This window comes from Homalodisca vitripennis, chromosome 6 (genome assembly GCF_021130785.1).
Source record: "Homalodisca vitripennis isolate AUS2020 chromosome 6, UT_GWSS_2.1, whole genome shotgun sequence".
Classification (NCBI taxonomy): domain Eukaryota; kingdom Metazoa; phylum Arthropoda; class Insecta; order Hemiptera; family Cicadellidae; genus Homalodisca; species Homalodisca vitripennis.
The window spans coordinates 60,360,646-60,374,899 of NC_060212.1; the positions used below are offsets into that span (position 1 = coordinate 60,360,646).

Genomic DNA, 14,254 nt, shown 5'->3' on the forward strand with positions numbered 1-14,254 from the left:
TTATGTATGTCTTAATGTATGTTTTCATGACGTAATTCAATCACGTCAATTAAATTAATAATCACTTTTAATTACTTATATTAACGTCTCCTTTTACATTTTCAAAACTACTTGTCATTTTCAGTTAGTTAGTAGTAGTTAATATAATATAAATATGATTATAACATAACACTGGTCATATAGTGTACATGTTAAATCTTCATACTAGCTTCATGGATACTCAAATCCAAAGTTAAACAAAGTTACATGTACTGCGTGCTTAAACATTACTTAAATTTACACCGCATGCATGAAACCCGTCTTTCTTTTATTTTTTTGCTGGTAAAATTTTTATTATATAAGAGCGATTCCAACATGCATGAAAGTATTAACGCAGTTAATGCGAGGTTTTATGTTACAACTAATTCCAAGAAATGCACGATTCTGCAAAATTTGTGTTGTATTTACGGGTTTTTTTAAGTATAACCCAATTTAATAAATGAAGTTCAACAAGTATTCATACAAAATATTAAGAAACTATCGAGTCTGCATGGCAGGTTATTCCAACTTTAAACTCGATCCTGTAAGCAGTTCGAAATCAAAGGTTGTTGTTAAAGCACGTGTGTTGTGCTCATCCCTGAGCCCTTTACCCTTCCAACCTAACAAGGGCAACTGCTGATTGGACTCTGTAGTTTGTTATCGGATTACCTTTACCGTCGTTACAATAAATTAGTCGCAATAGTTCGTCCTGAGGTACCTTTTCGGGGTGAAAGGACTCAAATGGAATTCTATTCACGCGTTTTCTCACATATATGCATTATAGCTTCAAGGCTGACTATTTTATTTATGAAAATATGTTGTCTGTAATTCATAAAAATATCTTCATCTGGTACTGTAATTTCTTAATTTTCTAAGCATTAAGCCAATTCGAGAGGCTGAAAATTTATTTTCTGTCTATCTATCTATCTGTCTGTCAAGATATCTCGGAAACTAGCTGACTCTATAAATTTAAAAGTTGTACATAAAGCTACATTTTTATATGAGGTACACCAGTACAAATTATTAGAATTCCCTTAGCGAATATGAGCGTTTGTGGGAACACATAAGCCCTGAAGCGATAAAATTAAACGATGTATTTTAATACTGATTTGATAGAGTTGCTTGATAGAAGAGCTGCTTTACAGATCAAACCTTACGTCATTTTGTAATTCGCTCACTTATCTTCCTGTATAAATTATTGTGCATGAATGCGCTAACTTGCAAAATTCTATTCAAAATTTATTTGTATTTCGTAAAACTTCCAGTATTAGGAATTTTCGTTGGCTATATTAACGAATCCAAAATTTAAAAACAAAAACTGATTAGGCCTTTCAATGTATATCGATTACATTTTTCGAAAATGGTTATTTGAACTGGTCTGAATGTCTCACTGAATGGTGACTGTAGTGTATGTCTCAGTACATTAATTTATTTTGAATGTTTCAATTTCTGTTTTAATGGAAACATTTTTGGTGTTACGAATGAAAGAATTGAGTTAACATTTTGAATATATACATAATAAAATATAGCTACATCAATTAATAATATGCGTTCTTAAGAATAGAATAACAAATAACAATAGATATTTTATGTTTTGTAGGTTTTTTTAAAGAACGGCCGTAAAATATGAAATATACGCCAAAATTTAAAGTAGTACAGTGAGCACTGGGAGAGTTATAAGGTTTTAGAACAAGAAACATATTTATTTCTATGAAAAATATAGTTTTCTAAGAGTCGCAACCCTATAGACTGAAAAGAATTCATGAAAACACTTTCGTTTTCCTATTTGAGTAACGAAACACAATTTTGTGAAATTTCAACTTTCGGACCTCGGAAAGATGGAAAAACAAAAATGATGTACATCTGGGGGGTTGCACCAACATTTCAACCACTGTAAAAATCGACTTTACATAACGATTTTTATTTTTATTTTTTATCTCAGCCAAATTACAACATTTTGAGTGAGTGATTGGGGACGCTGGCTTTTATATATAGAGATTAGTTGCTACTGATAAAAGTATTAAAATAGCTTATTAAACATTATATTTGAATTTCACATTTTTCTACTCTTGCTTATGCTATTTATAAACAAATGAAGCTAGTAAGCAAATATTCGAATCTCATAAAGCGGTTGTTTATAAGTTTTTACTTCATTAAGAAGTGTTTGTAAACCGGGCTGATTTATTTCTCTCAAAAGTCTTTGCAATATATTGTTTTTATATTATAAATACATGCATATTGTTTTATAAATTTGGTATGTCCCCTTTTTATATTGTTTTATGTAACTTGCACTATTTAAAGATGAAAACAAGTAGGCCTAATAACCTACTACCTAAAATACGGGAAATATAAACGTAAGTTTTGAAAATAAATTTATTCCATCCATGATATTTTTATGTTAAAATGCGCTAAAACCAATGTTAAGCTTAATTTTTTTGAAATTTCGAGGAGTTCATCCTCAAAACCCCTCTCCCACGAAAATATAAAGTCTCTCTTTTCAACAGTAGAATATGGCAACAAGTACAGATTCTATGCAACATTTTCAGAAAAGTTATAAATAAGTGGATTTAAGCTGTTTTTTATTAGATCAAAACTTAATTCAGTAATGTAAACATTAAAACGTATTGAAAAAAGCAAGTTTTATTGTACTTAAAATATATTTCGTGATTTTATAACATAAACAAAATTAAGTACAAGTAAATGTTTCATTAGATGAACGCCTAGCTAATTTATGAAACAATTTTCTTACAAATCAGGTATAACAAGACTACGTAGTGTAACGTACAGAACGCAGTAGCTTTGTATTTAATCGCGTTACACTAGAAGAGATGCTACCTAAACCCGTCTCTTCTCGCTGTCAGAGCTCGGTTCTTACAAGAGATTATACTCGCCCCAATAACACCGCGCTACTGTAGATAATTATGTATTACAAGGCTACGTAGTGTAAATTACAGAACGCAGTAGCTTTGTATTTAATCGCGTTACACTAGAAGAGATGCTACATAAACCCGTCTCTTCTCGCTGTCAGAGCTCGGTTCTTACAAGAGATTATACTTGCCCCAATAACACTGCGCTACTCCAGATAATTATGTATTAAAAGACTACGTAGTGTAAATTACAGAAACGCAGAGGCTTTGTATTTAATCGCGTTACACTAGAAGAGATGCTACATAAACCCGTCTCTTCTCGCTGTCAGCGCTCGGTTCTTACGAGAGATTATACTCGCCCCAATAACACCACGCTACTCCAGATAATTATGTATTACAAGACTACGTAGTGTAACTTACAGAACACTGCAGGTTTGTATTTAATCGCGTTACACTAGAAGAGATGCTACCTAAACCCGTCTCTTCTCGCTGTCAGCGCTTGGTTCTTACGAGAGATTATACTCGCCCCAATAACACCGCGCTACTCCAGATAATTATGTATTACAAGACTACGTAGTGTAACTTACAGAACACTGCAGGTTTGTATTTAATCGCGTTACACTAGAAGAGATGCTACATAAACCCGTCTCTTCTCGCTGTCAGAGCTCGGTTCTTACAAGAGATTATACTTGCCCCAATAACACTGCGCTACTCCAGATAATTATGTATTACAAGACTACGTAGTGTAAATTACAGAACGCAGAGGCTTTGTATTTAATCGCGTTACACTAGAAGAGATGCTACATAAACCCGTCTCTTCTCGCTGTCAGCGCTCGGTTCTTACGAGAGATTATACTCGCCCCAATAACACCGCGCTACTCCAGATAATTATGTATTACAAGACTACGTAGTGTAACTTACAGAACGCAGTAGCTTTGTATTTAATCGCGTTGCACTAGAAGAGATGCTACCTAAACCCGTCTCTTCTCGCTGTCAGCGCTCGGTTCTTACAAGAGATTACTCGTATACTCTCCCCAGTAACACCGCGCTACCCGAGATAATTACAGACCCTATCTTGTTTGTGGAGTAGTTTAAAAATCATTGTGCGTAAAATTCTTTAAAGGTTTTTTAATTCCATTTCATAAACATTACATAGTGCACGTGTATAATCGAAAATTAAAAATTGTTACGGTGTTTTAGAAAAAAATACTTACTCATCCATACTCTATTTGAAAACATGTATCGGTTGCTACGAATAAAAGTAAGAGACACTCTTCGCACACATGCGAGGCAGAAATGGCTGAGTTCACTCGGTTTGAGAATAATTTCAAGATTCTAGCTGATTTTGTTATTGAGATGCCCCACATACAATCGGACAGAATATAAGATTTTACTCACCCATTTGGACGCTCTGCCAAATTGCTTAGGGACTAATACATAGAACTCAATCGTGTCTATTTAGATATAAAGTTCCATGCTAAATTTAAAATTTACAGATGCAATCTTTCTCAAGGTAACTTGTATTTACTTATTAGTTAGGCTGCGTATGCTACTACACCATATTAGCAACCAATGGCGAAATAAAGGGTTTATAAATAAAGTCAATTAACGGAAAAATTAATTATAGGAAATTGTTTGGGTTATTCACCTATTTTGGGTTATTCACCCATACAGGGGTTGGTCCTACGGAAAATTTGCACGTGTACAAAATTAAAGCTTATAACATTTTCCACATCTTTAGTTCATACAAATACAATCCGTCTACAAATTTCATGGCAGCAACCCGAGATTACGCACTGCCTTTTCTGGCCATAAAAACTGATTTACCTACGTCATTTTTTATTAATATGTTGTATACGAATTATTTTTTTTTACAATTTAAGTGAGTTTATGAACTTCAATATATTTTGAACACCTTGTACAATGTAGATGATAGTACGTAATTTTCAGTCATGACCAAAAGAGTGTGAGCGTTAATTTGGATTGCCGATGGGGGACGGTAAAAAGAAGAGAAAATTGAATTAATTAACGTCAATTTTAAATTCAGATGTGTCAAAGTTGAAGACTTGCAGTTTGTTAGACATTTTACCAATAAGAATGTGGGATGTGAATTGTTCATGGTAATGTCATAAACGGTGGAGTATGTCATTTTTCAAGCTTATAGCAATATAGCACTGAGAGAAGATTAATGTTAATCTTACTGTTTTTGTACGTATGTTTGTTAATGGCCTGCGGTTTGTTAGACATATTACCGATAAGAATGTGGGATGATAATATATATATATATATATATATATATATATATATATATATATATATATATATATATATATATATACATGATAATAGGGCAGGTAAGGAAGCTCTCTGATCAAATGTATTGGAGCACAAGATAATAATAGAGACAAAAATCTTCTCATAAGTAATGACATACATAAATAAAGATTGAAAAGATTTAGATAAATTTCCTGATATATGTACTTCCTGGATTATGTGTTTACAAATCCCAATGACAAATTCAGAAAATTAAGACCTGTGTTGTCTTAGTTGGAAGCAAAATTTATGCTCATATAGAATGTGGAAAGAAATTGATGAAAGTCTTGTAAAATTAATTGTCCATAATGATATCGAAATGGCAGTCGCTAAACAAGTTGTCAGTGTGGGTGAGGTTATTGAAGTAGTAAAACCATGATGTGTCATTCACTACAATAATGGCATGGTTAGAGTTGATGTACAGGGTCAGCAACTTGCCTCTTTTCCCATAGTGAGAAAGACCATAAAGGCTAACAAAAAGCTGGTTTTTTTTTACTCCTTGGATCTAACTGTTTTCAATAGTACATATACACATTATTATTTTGTGTAACCCTACTGTTCTTGGAGTCTGTAGAGGTACAGTGGATTTCACAATGTTGGATTGGCTTTGGTCCAACCTAAGGGGGTGTACTGTACTACATATTAAGTATATTGTTTTATATGAGGGATATTAAAAAAATAAGTTTCCCTATTTTTGCCTTTCAACCTAAAGCGTAACAAAAGATAGTCCTATAGCAGTTTATTTTGTAAGGGTGTGCTGGTATTGTGATAATTGTCCTATTATAGCCAATTGCAATAGAGATTCTAGTTGTAGTATTAGCAGTGTATTCTCTTTTCATTCACAAAAATGAATCTGCATCAGAAGTTTATTTTGAGCTATGTAGGTTTATGCTGATGGAGAAAAGTTAATTCATATGGGTCATTGTTAGTGAGCATCAATTATTTAAGAGGACTGTTCATAATAATTAATGAGCAAAGAAAGCCAATGATTTTGTGTCAAAAATCGAAATCATCAGTACTTCTGCATTGTATATTTGATGGAAGTGGTAAGGTATTAGAATTAAAGACTTTTTTATTAATTTCTAAAATCATCAGTACTTTTTATGAGTTTTATAAAGAGGAATACTACAGTCTGTCAATTATTGTTGCAACTTTACACCTTTTTTCTAGAGGGAAACATGGTCTTGGCATCGCCAAGAGATGTAAATGCATATAACTATTATAACCGTTCACTATCTAATTTAATAACTTTTAGGAAATCCCTCATAGAATTGTGTCTTCTGAAGAGGATTCATCAGGAAACAATCTTAAAATAGTTGTGGATAACTTACAAGTAATAAATATTTATTTTTAAAATTAGAACCTGAGGAGGAGGTGAAGGAACTGAGCCTCAGCCAGCCGTACAAGATGCAGAGTGCCTGCGGGACACCCAAGTACACCAACTTCACTGTCGGGTTCGCAGATTGCCTAGATTACATCTACTACCAGACAGATCGACTCAAGGTTGAAGCTGTGAGTACACAGTCCTAATGTTAATCCTACTATGAAATAATGAAATGAAATAATGAGCTTATTCCTCCACAAAAATACAGATCAGCAACAATCTACATTCTAGGAATATACACTGCCACTTCATCCAGTAGTGTGGCAGCGCAATAATAGAAAAATAATGTTTATTAGCGAGAGTCCAAACTCTTCTTTATAGACTGCTCACTCCATGCCGCATGCTAATCAATGTACTTAATCTTATCATTACAAATTGCCTTATTTGACTAATGTACTTTTGATTGATTAGATATTAAAACTTTGTCTTGTTACTATATTAAGGAAACGAACATTAAACATTTAACAGCAACAAATATAAAAATAAATATAATACACATATACAAATAAATAATATAATAATGAGGTAATAAATAAATACACATACTATTTACAGTTTAACAAAATAAATGTAACGACGAGAAACCAATAAATAAGCCAACAAATAATAAATAATTATACAAGACTATTGTTTAAGAAACTGATATTACTATTTTCAAATAACCATTTTTTCAACTTAATACTAAACAATTTTACTGTGCTACAGTCTTTAACTTCAGAAGGCAGTTGATTAAAGTATTTCGGCCCAACATATTTAAAAGAATTCTAAAAAAGTTTTGTACTAAGTTTCTCGTTCTATACATTAAATGTATTGTGCCTGTATTACCACTTCTTAAATAGAAGAGCCTTAGCACCTTAAACACAAAAAGATGTTGTAAAGGTGATATTCTTAGCTGACAGTATAGGGGAAAAAAAAGAACTTTTACGCTTCCGTTTTTGTAAAATTTTTCATAAAAAATGGTTTTAAACAACACATATTTTTGAACAAACTCTATACTGACAAAATCTGACATTTTGTACTATGTAACCACATGTTCATATTTTCACTTTTTTACAAACGAAGTTAGTGCTAAATACATGAAATGATTTATGTAACATTTTACTATACAAAATCAAAGAGTTTTAACTCGTGAATAGTCTTTTTTTGTGGTATTTGTGAATCTATTTATGTTTTGATAAAAAGTAGCTAGCTCAAAGATGGTGCCATTTATTTACATGAAATAATTAACAAGTATTCACTGACTTAAAAAGGTTTCACTTGATTCGGAGTACCCAAAAACAAAAGAACAAAATTGAAGTCAAATATGCTAGTGTTTGTGCACTGTGAATTTTGAACCAGTGATAGACTATGATGCTAGGATGCAAGTGAATGAGTGTGTGAGGAGCTGCACACATGCTCTCAGTTCATATGCAGGCTACCATTGCTGCATCTCGGTCATCTGCATATGCACTATAAGCGCAGATGCTCCTCACGCACACCATCTGTCAATGGTCTGTAATTCACAACAAATACTAGCATATGCAACTACGCTACTTTTTCTTTGAGTAATTGAAAACAAATGATGTGTTTTGTTTTGTAATTAAAATAAAATTAGTTTTATAGTGAAATCTGTCACATCCTGCATAAGTGTTCTCAGGATAGGCCGGAAATTGTTAAAGTCAGATAAGGAATTGTAATATAGACAGTATAGTTATTGATAGTAAGTGCACTACTTCTGTTGCGCTGTATTACTTTCTGAAGGCACTGACACAACAGTACTGATTTCACAATTTCACCAAGATCTCTATCCTCTCCCACCCCCTGCCAAACCAGCCAATGTATGGGTACACAATGTTTTATCATTTGTTGCTAGGACAGGAATGAAACATTTAATTTTTTAATATTAAATGCAAACTTTTGTCAAAATTGCTAAATTTGAAAAGCAATCTGCTGTCCATATTGTTGTGAACACCTACTGAAAATGTTATGTAAGTAATTGTAATTAGTTATCTTTGAGCTAGCTATCTAAATGTGTTCATAAATTCAACGCTTTAAACCCAACGTTCAATTACTAAAAATTGAACAAGAAGACAAATGGCAACTGACTCAATAAATCTGGTGAAAATAAAAATCTTCTGATGTTGTACATGGCAAGGTGAAGGTTGATTTCTAATGAGATCAGTAATATTCTCATAGAGAATTGTAGTTGATGGATATTGAATTTAAAATCTGACGCTGTTTGTTTGTAGATTCAACTAATAAATGCTACATTTGTCTGTGCAGGTGGTTCCTCTGCCATCCGAGGAGGAGTTACGACAACACACTGCCATTCCGAGTGTCGTATTTCCATCAGATCATGTAGCTCTTATCGCTGATTTATGTTGGCTACCCTGATAAAAAATATATACGTTGTTATTTTTTTTAAACTGTTTAATTTTTTATCCATATCTCACATATTTTTGTGTCTTTAACTGTAATATTTTTTTGATTGACTTCATATAAAGTAAGTTACTTTAACATTTTAGTTAATTTTGTATGTATGAAATTATGTTTTTACTGACTTTCTTATTGTCCTTATGTCAGTAACATTTTATACACAGCTATTCAACATTATAAGCTACTCGTTTTGTGATATTTAGTTTATTTTTATCTTGTTAATCATGTTTAAGCATTATTTTACTGTCTCTATTTTCATTGTTCCACTTAGCTGTTACAAACAATTGCTGTTGTGTTGTATTGACATAACCGGACTGTTTAAAATGAGTAATTGCCTAGTCATTTTTGAGTTTTTTTAAAATAAACAAAGAGTAATTGAACTGCATGTCCAATTGAGATTCAACAATCTAGAATATTATTGTTAAAAGTAATGATGGGCTGATTCCAAACAAAATTAAATTCAGATTCTTGATACCTACCAAAATTGTGGTCTTGACAATGGTTTTTTTTTTGCTATTTCTTGCTAAGAAAGAACAATATAGTATGATTCTGAAAAATACTATTACTATTTTCATTAGGGATGGGTCAATACAACAAATATTTTAATATCAACACCAAAATTGGTCTTGATTCCAATGATATATAATAATAAAAATAACTATTAAGTAAATAAACTTAAGAGTAACTTAAGAATTTACATAGGGTAGAAGGAGCATGTTTATCTTTCCTAGACTGGTAAGCTAACATTCAATACTTCAAATCAACTGATTTGCTCTAGATAAGATAACAAAGGGAGAGAATTACTATAGTTAATTAGTCTACTTCAATTATTGCCAGTTTGTACTATGCTAGACTTATGCAGATTGAATAAAAAGTCAGGATCCCCCCTCTGTTCTGTTTTAAAGTTTATATAAGGAGATATCCTTTAGATAGTGGTGGAATTTGGAAATAAAGTTTCATTTGGTGTTTTTGAAAACTTGTGTCCCCAAAAAATGCGGGATTTTGGAGGCAATTAAAACAAATTTAATGTAAGTTCCTCTCAAGAACCTCTCTTTCCCATACAAAATAATAGGTCGTCAAAGTTTTAATTAAAATTATTATTTTGATGGGAAAGATATAGCGATTTCTAGTTTTCACAATCCTTTAAGTTTTGATGCTCTTCAAAATGAGGGGTCACTTAAGAGGAGTTCACAATTGAAATTTCTGAGTTAACACCAAATTCCGCAGTTTTGGGGGACACAATTATTTTCAAAATCAACAAATGAAACTTCCTTTCCACATTCCACAACTACCCAAAGGATATTTCCTTATATAAACTTTAAAACAAAATAGAGAGTGGGTTCCTGACTTTTTATTCACGCTGTATGAAATGAAATGAAAATTCTCTTTATTTTTTTCAGGCGAAGTTTAGGACTACATAGTCCTTTCTTACACTTAACCTGATTATTAGTATAATGTAAGTACAAGCCATTTGTAATCTTCAAAATAAAAATTAAATCAACAGCGTTTATAAAATAAAATGAATATTTTGCTAATGAATTCTAAAACTAACAACAAATCACTTAACAAAAAAAAAACAAGATTGCACTCTTAAATTTATACTGTGTATAAAACTAATATTTGATTATAAAATAATATTAATGATACATTTTAAACAAAAACTTAGTCAAAATATACAACATTACAATTAAAACATTCTATTTTTATAAAAATTATTTACTTACACTCACACATTCATTCATTCTGTCTGTAACAAACCATGACTAGCGATCCTCGGGCACCACGGCCGCGGACATCCGCTGCAAAAAATACAACTTAACAGCCGAAGCAAACCGATCCCGGCTCTCCAAAGATTTTAAAGGATCTGGAAGAGAATTCCACAAACGGCAAGCAGACACTACAAATGATTTATTAAAGACAGTCGTTCTGTGGTGGGGGATTCGCAACGTCGACGAGCCAGTGCGGGTGTTCCTTACGCCTTCTCCAATAGCAATGAACTCAAAATCGTTTGTAAAGTATTTTGGAAACCCGGTTTTAAGGATAGAAAAAAGTAAAATTAGGATTCGGAAAGCTCTTAGATCTTGCAATTTTAACGTTGACATTAGTACATAATAAGGTGAGATATGCTCATCTCGCTTTATATTAAACAAAAATCGTAAACAATAATTTTGGGTTTTCTGCTATCTATTATTCAAAACCACAGTCATGTCATTAACCACGGCACAACAGTAGAGGAAAGTGGGGAAATACGAGTGATTTAATCAGTAAAAGATTTATGTGGTGTGGTAGAAATCGTTGCATTCTTTTCAGCGTATGAACTGCTGCAAATATCTTTTTACAGGTACCTACAACGTAGTCAGTCCAGTCCAAACTTTTTCGTAATTGTCAATCCCAAACTTCTGACACTACTACAGTATGCCACAGCCTCTCCGTTTAACCAATATTTCACGTACATTGTTAAAGTCAAACTGTATTCAAAAGTCTAAAATGCCCAATTATTATGGGTTTAGTTTTGTCCGAGTGTTGAATTTCAGTCCGTGCTTTTTCAGTCCCAAAGTACAATCTGTTGAATGTCCAAGTTAATGTTTTCAATAGTTTGGTTAATGTTACTAACATTGCTGTGAGCATATATCTGTAAGTCATCAGCATAAGAGTGAAACTTCGTATGTGTCAGTACCTTGCTTTATATCGTTAACATATAGTGAAAAAAGTAAAGGGCCAAGAATGGATCCTTGTGGAACACCACACGTAACAGGCTTCCAGTCAGATCTAATGTCATCAATCATAACACACACTGCTGTCTTCCACCTAGATAAGATCCCATCCATGTAAGAACCTCGTGGAAAATCCTATATGTCTCTCAATTTTTCTACTAATAAAGTGTGATTAACAGTATCGAAAGCTTTAGAATAGTCAAACTGTACTAATACAGTGCACCTGCCTTTGATCCATGGCAAACCGATGTCATCTGTAATTCTCAATAACACAGTTTCAGTACTGTGATACTGTTTGAAATCCAGACTGATAAATGTTAAGAATATTTTGCGATTGTAGAAACTGAGTAATTTGGCAATGCACTATTCGTTCAAGACCTTTAGATAAAGCAGGCAAGATGCTGATAGGCCTGTAGTCTTGCGGAAAAGCAGGTGATGGGATCTTGTTTAGTGGACGGATTTGGGAAGTCCTTCCATATATCAGGAAAAATACCAGTTCGCAAAGATTCATTAAAAATTAAAGTAAGAGATGGAAGTATAGCGAACAAGACACACGTTTCACCAGTCGAATTGATATGTCATCAGCACCAGTTGCATTGGTACTGATTCTGTTGATTTACATGCGGGACATCCAACTGCATCACTGGCTTAAATTGGAATAGAGGATATGCATGCTCCGTGGGGGGCAGACTTTGTAGTTGGTTTATGTAATTTTGCAGAGCAACATTATTATTTGGTTGAGAAATTAAGAGAAAGTAATCATTTAAATCATTCAAGGGAACTTGGACTGGGACTGAAGAGGGCTGCTTGCCAAAGCCCAACTTTTTCACATTACGCCACATGATCGTTGAAGTCTGTTTCTTATTAGCAAATAACGTATTGATGTATCTCAATCTAGAATTTTGAAGGCTCTGCTTAACCCTGTTTCGGAGTCGGCGATACTGATCCATGGCCACCGCATCACCAGTCCTCCTGGCTTTCCGGTAGACTGCGTCTCGTTGAGCCATTAAATTAAAATTTCTTGAGTGAGCCAAGCAGGCACTGCGCCTTTTATTCACTCGTTTTTTAACAATTGGAGCATGCTTGTTGAAGAGTGACAGAATCAAATGAGTTTAATGTGGCAACCATTTCATTAACGGTCGACTGAGTTTCTACAGAGTGCCATGCTGCTTGAAGTACATCTTCTAGGAAGACATCCTCATTCAAACGCCTAAAATCCCTATATTTCAAGAATCTTTCAAAAAGGCTTAGGCGTTTTATAGGAAAGCACACAGAAAATAAGATCGTGTATTTGAAACTGCAGGGATTGGAAGTTGCCCTTTGTGAACAATATCATTAAGATCGCTAACTGCTATAATGTCTAAGAGGGTGTGGGATTCAGCAGTGTGGTGTGTAGCGTCCAGTGGTACAATAGTCATGTTGCAACAGTTAAACATAGTCGTCAGTTGTTTGTAATCATTGTTCTGTGTTTTCATGAGTAAATCAGTGTTCATGTCACCATGATTAGGACAACGACCGTAGCACGGCATCAGGCGCAAGAGAACATCCTCAAAGTCAGTCAGATGTCCAATTCTTAGGAGGGCTGGTAATAAACTCCCAGAAGTAGGGCATCCGAACCAGACAATCCAATTTCTAAAAACAGATATTCTGGTCTAGCCGAGTACTCCTGAGGTGAAGCAATCCAGTAATTTAACCCTTAAAGTTTGTCTGGTGTATACCGCAACACCTCCACCCCCTTTATTGATTCTGTCGTTTCTGTGGAGGACGTATCCACTTATTGATACCTCACTACTGGGAATACTCGGCTTTAGCCATGACTCTGATATTAAAATAATGTCAAAAGTTTGCTGCCGAAATATAGCACATGATATCGTCCACGTGCCCCCTCAATGACTGAGCATTAATATGGGCAGCTTTTAGTTGTTTGGGATAAGGGGACACTTCATGTAGCAGGACTTGAGCGGTATCAGGCGGAGGAGTGGATGGGGGAGGTGAAGGAGAAGCCGGGTCGGAGTCACTGTCAGCCGCCGACATCCCCACAGCTGAGCCGCGACCGCCGCGCACCGCCCCGCCACCAGACACGCTGCTACAGACACACATACACACACATTCATACAATCCTTTCATTTCAACACAATACATCACTATGAAAAAAATAAACAAATATTCCATGTTTAGATACGAAGAGAACAAAATACACACAGCCTTGCACTGTATAATAAATATATACAGTGGTACTAAAATAAAATAGGAGAGAGAGTAAAATAAAATGAACATCTAAATAATTGATACCTGATAAAATTGAAATAGTATTAAGTGTGAAAATGGTATGTAAATAAAACAAATTGAAATAATAAACTTTTCAAAAAGTTGTAAACAAAATACTACTTGTTAAACATGAATAAATCAATTATTACTTATACTGTATACAACATAGATAACACTAAAAATTCCTACAAAAATAATATTATATTGTTGTCCTAAAACTTAATTATACACACATATACACACACTCACTACTAAATTACTAAATTTAATACTGT

At 33.6% G+C, this 14,254-nt stretch overlaps 1 protein-coding gene across 1 annotated transcript in view; it reads left to right on the forward strand.

Annotated features, from left to right (window-relative positions):
• The window catches only part of LOC124364357 (2',5'-phosphodiesterase 12-like), a 64,712-nt gene extending 55,729 nt beyond the window's left edge, over window positions 1–8,983 (forward strand). Inside the window, exons 7-8 of the mRNA XM_046819755.1 lie at window positions 6,559–6,710; window positions 8,845–8,983. Of these exons, the coding sequence (XP_046675711.1) occupies window positions 6,559–6,710; window positions 8,845–8,955 (263 nt within the window). The 3' untranslated portion in view covers window positions 8,956–8,983. The remainder of the gene's footprint in view (window positions 1–6,558; window positions 6,711–8,844) is intronic.
• Window positions 8,984–14,254: the final 5,271 nt, after the last annotated feature.